Below are 1,201 nucleotides of genomic sequence, written 5' to 3'. Positions count from 1 at the left end.
CAGCTCTTCCAGGAGGGTACGGAACAGCCCCGGGGGAATGGGAATGATGGGAATGATGGGAATATGGGAAAATGGGAATGGGAATGGGAAATGGGCATGGGGATGGGGATGGGAAAATGGAAATGGGAATGGGGAATGGGAATGGAAAAATGGGAATATGGGAATGGGAAAATGAGAAAATGGGAATGGAAAAATGGGAATGGGGAATGGGAATGGGAAAATGGGAATGGGAAAATGGGAAAATGAGAAAATGGGAATGGAAGAATTGGAATGGGGAATGGGAATGGGAATGGGAATGGGGGAATGGGAATGGGGATGGGAAAATGGGGAAATGGGAATGGGGAAATGGGAAAATGGGAATGGGGAATGGGGTGGGAATGGAATGGGGTGGGAATAGGAATGAGGAATGGGGTGGGATTGATTGGAATGGGGTGGGGATGGGAATGGGGCAGAAAAGGGAATGGGGAATGGGAATGGGGATGGGGTGGAAAAATGGGAGTGGGGTGGGAATGGGGTGGGAATGGGAATGGGGTGGGAAGGGAATAGAGGGATGGAATGGGAATGGTGCGGGAATGGGATGGGAATGGGGTGGGGTTGAGAACAGGATGGAAAAATGGGAATGGGGTGGGGATGGTAATGGGTATGGGGGATGGTGGACCAGGATTTGGGGGATTTGGTGCTTGACAGGAATGTTCAATAGGAATGGGATGGAATGGGATGGGATGGGGATGGTACCAGAATTCCCAATGGAAATGGGATGGGAATGGGATGGAAAAACTGGAATGGAATGAGATTAAATGGGGTGGGAATGGCAGCTTGGGATTGTGGGATTTTTAGCAGGGACTGTTTCCCGACAGGAATGGGAATGGGGATGGGAATGGGAATGGGAATGGTGCCTCATGATTGTGGGGTTTCCTGGCAGGAAGTGACTTTTCTGAGATGTTCACCATTTGTTTGCGGGATTTTCACAGTTTTTTTCTGGGATTTTCACCGTTTTTCTGGGGATTTTCCCCGGAATTCCCGTTTTTTTTCAGTGATGACCCGCGGCGCCGCCTTCAGCCCCCCGTACCGCTTCACGCTGAGCGACGGCTCCGTGCTGAGCGCCCAAACCAAATGCAAACTCTGCTGCCCCTCGGGCCCCGAGGCTCAGCCCTTCATCATGGGCGTGCACGTCATCGACAGGTGAGAGATCCTGGAAAAA

General features: G+C 51.5%; 1 protein-coding gene across 1 annotated transcript in view; it reads left to right on the top strand.

Annotated features, from left to right (window-relative positions):
* LOC130587962 (nuclear receptor coactivator 1-like) overlaps nucleotides 1-1,194 on the top strand; it is a 7,973-nt gene extending 6,779 nt beyond the window's left edge. The window contains exon 5 of the mRNA XM_057388926.1: nucleotides 1,035-1,194. Within this exon, the coding sequence (XP_057244909.1) occupies nucleotides 1,035-1,186 (152 nt within the window). The 3' untranslated portion in view covers nucleotides 1,187-1,194. The remainder of the gene's footprint in view (nucleotides 1-1,034) is intronic.
* The last annotated feature ends 7 nt before the right edge of the window (nucleotides 1,195-1,201 follow it).

Source organism: Malurus melanocephalus, unplaced genomic scaffold (assembly GCF_030028575.1).
Source record: "Malurus melanocephalus ecotype Western Australia unplaced genomic scaffold, MMel_1.1 scaffold_2881, whole genome shotgun sequence".
NCBI lineage: Eukaryota > Metazoa > Chordata > Aves > Passeriformes > Maluridae > Malurus > Malurus melanocephalus.
This window is presented reverse-complemented; position numbering and strand designations above follow the sequence as displayed.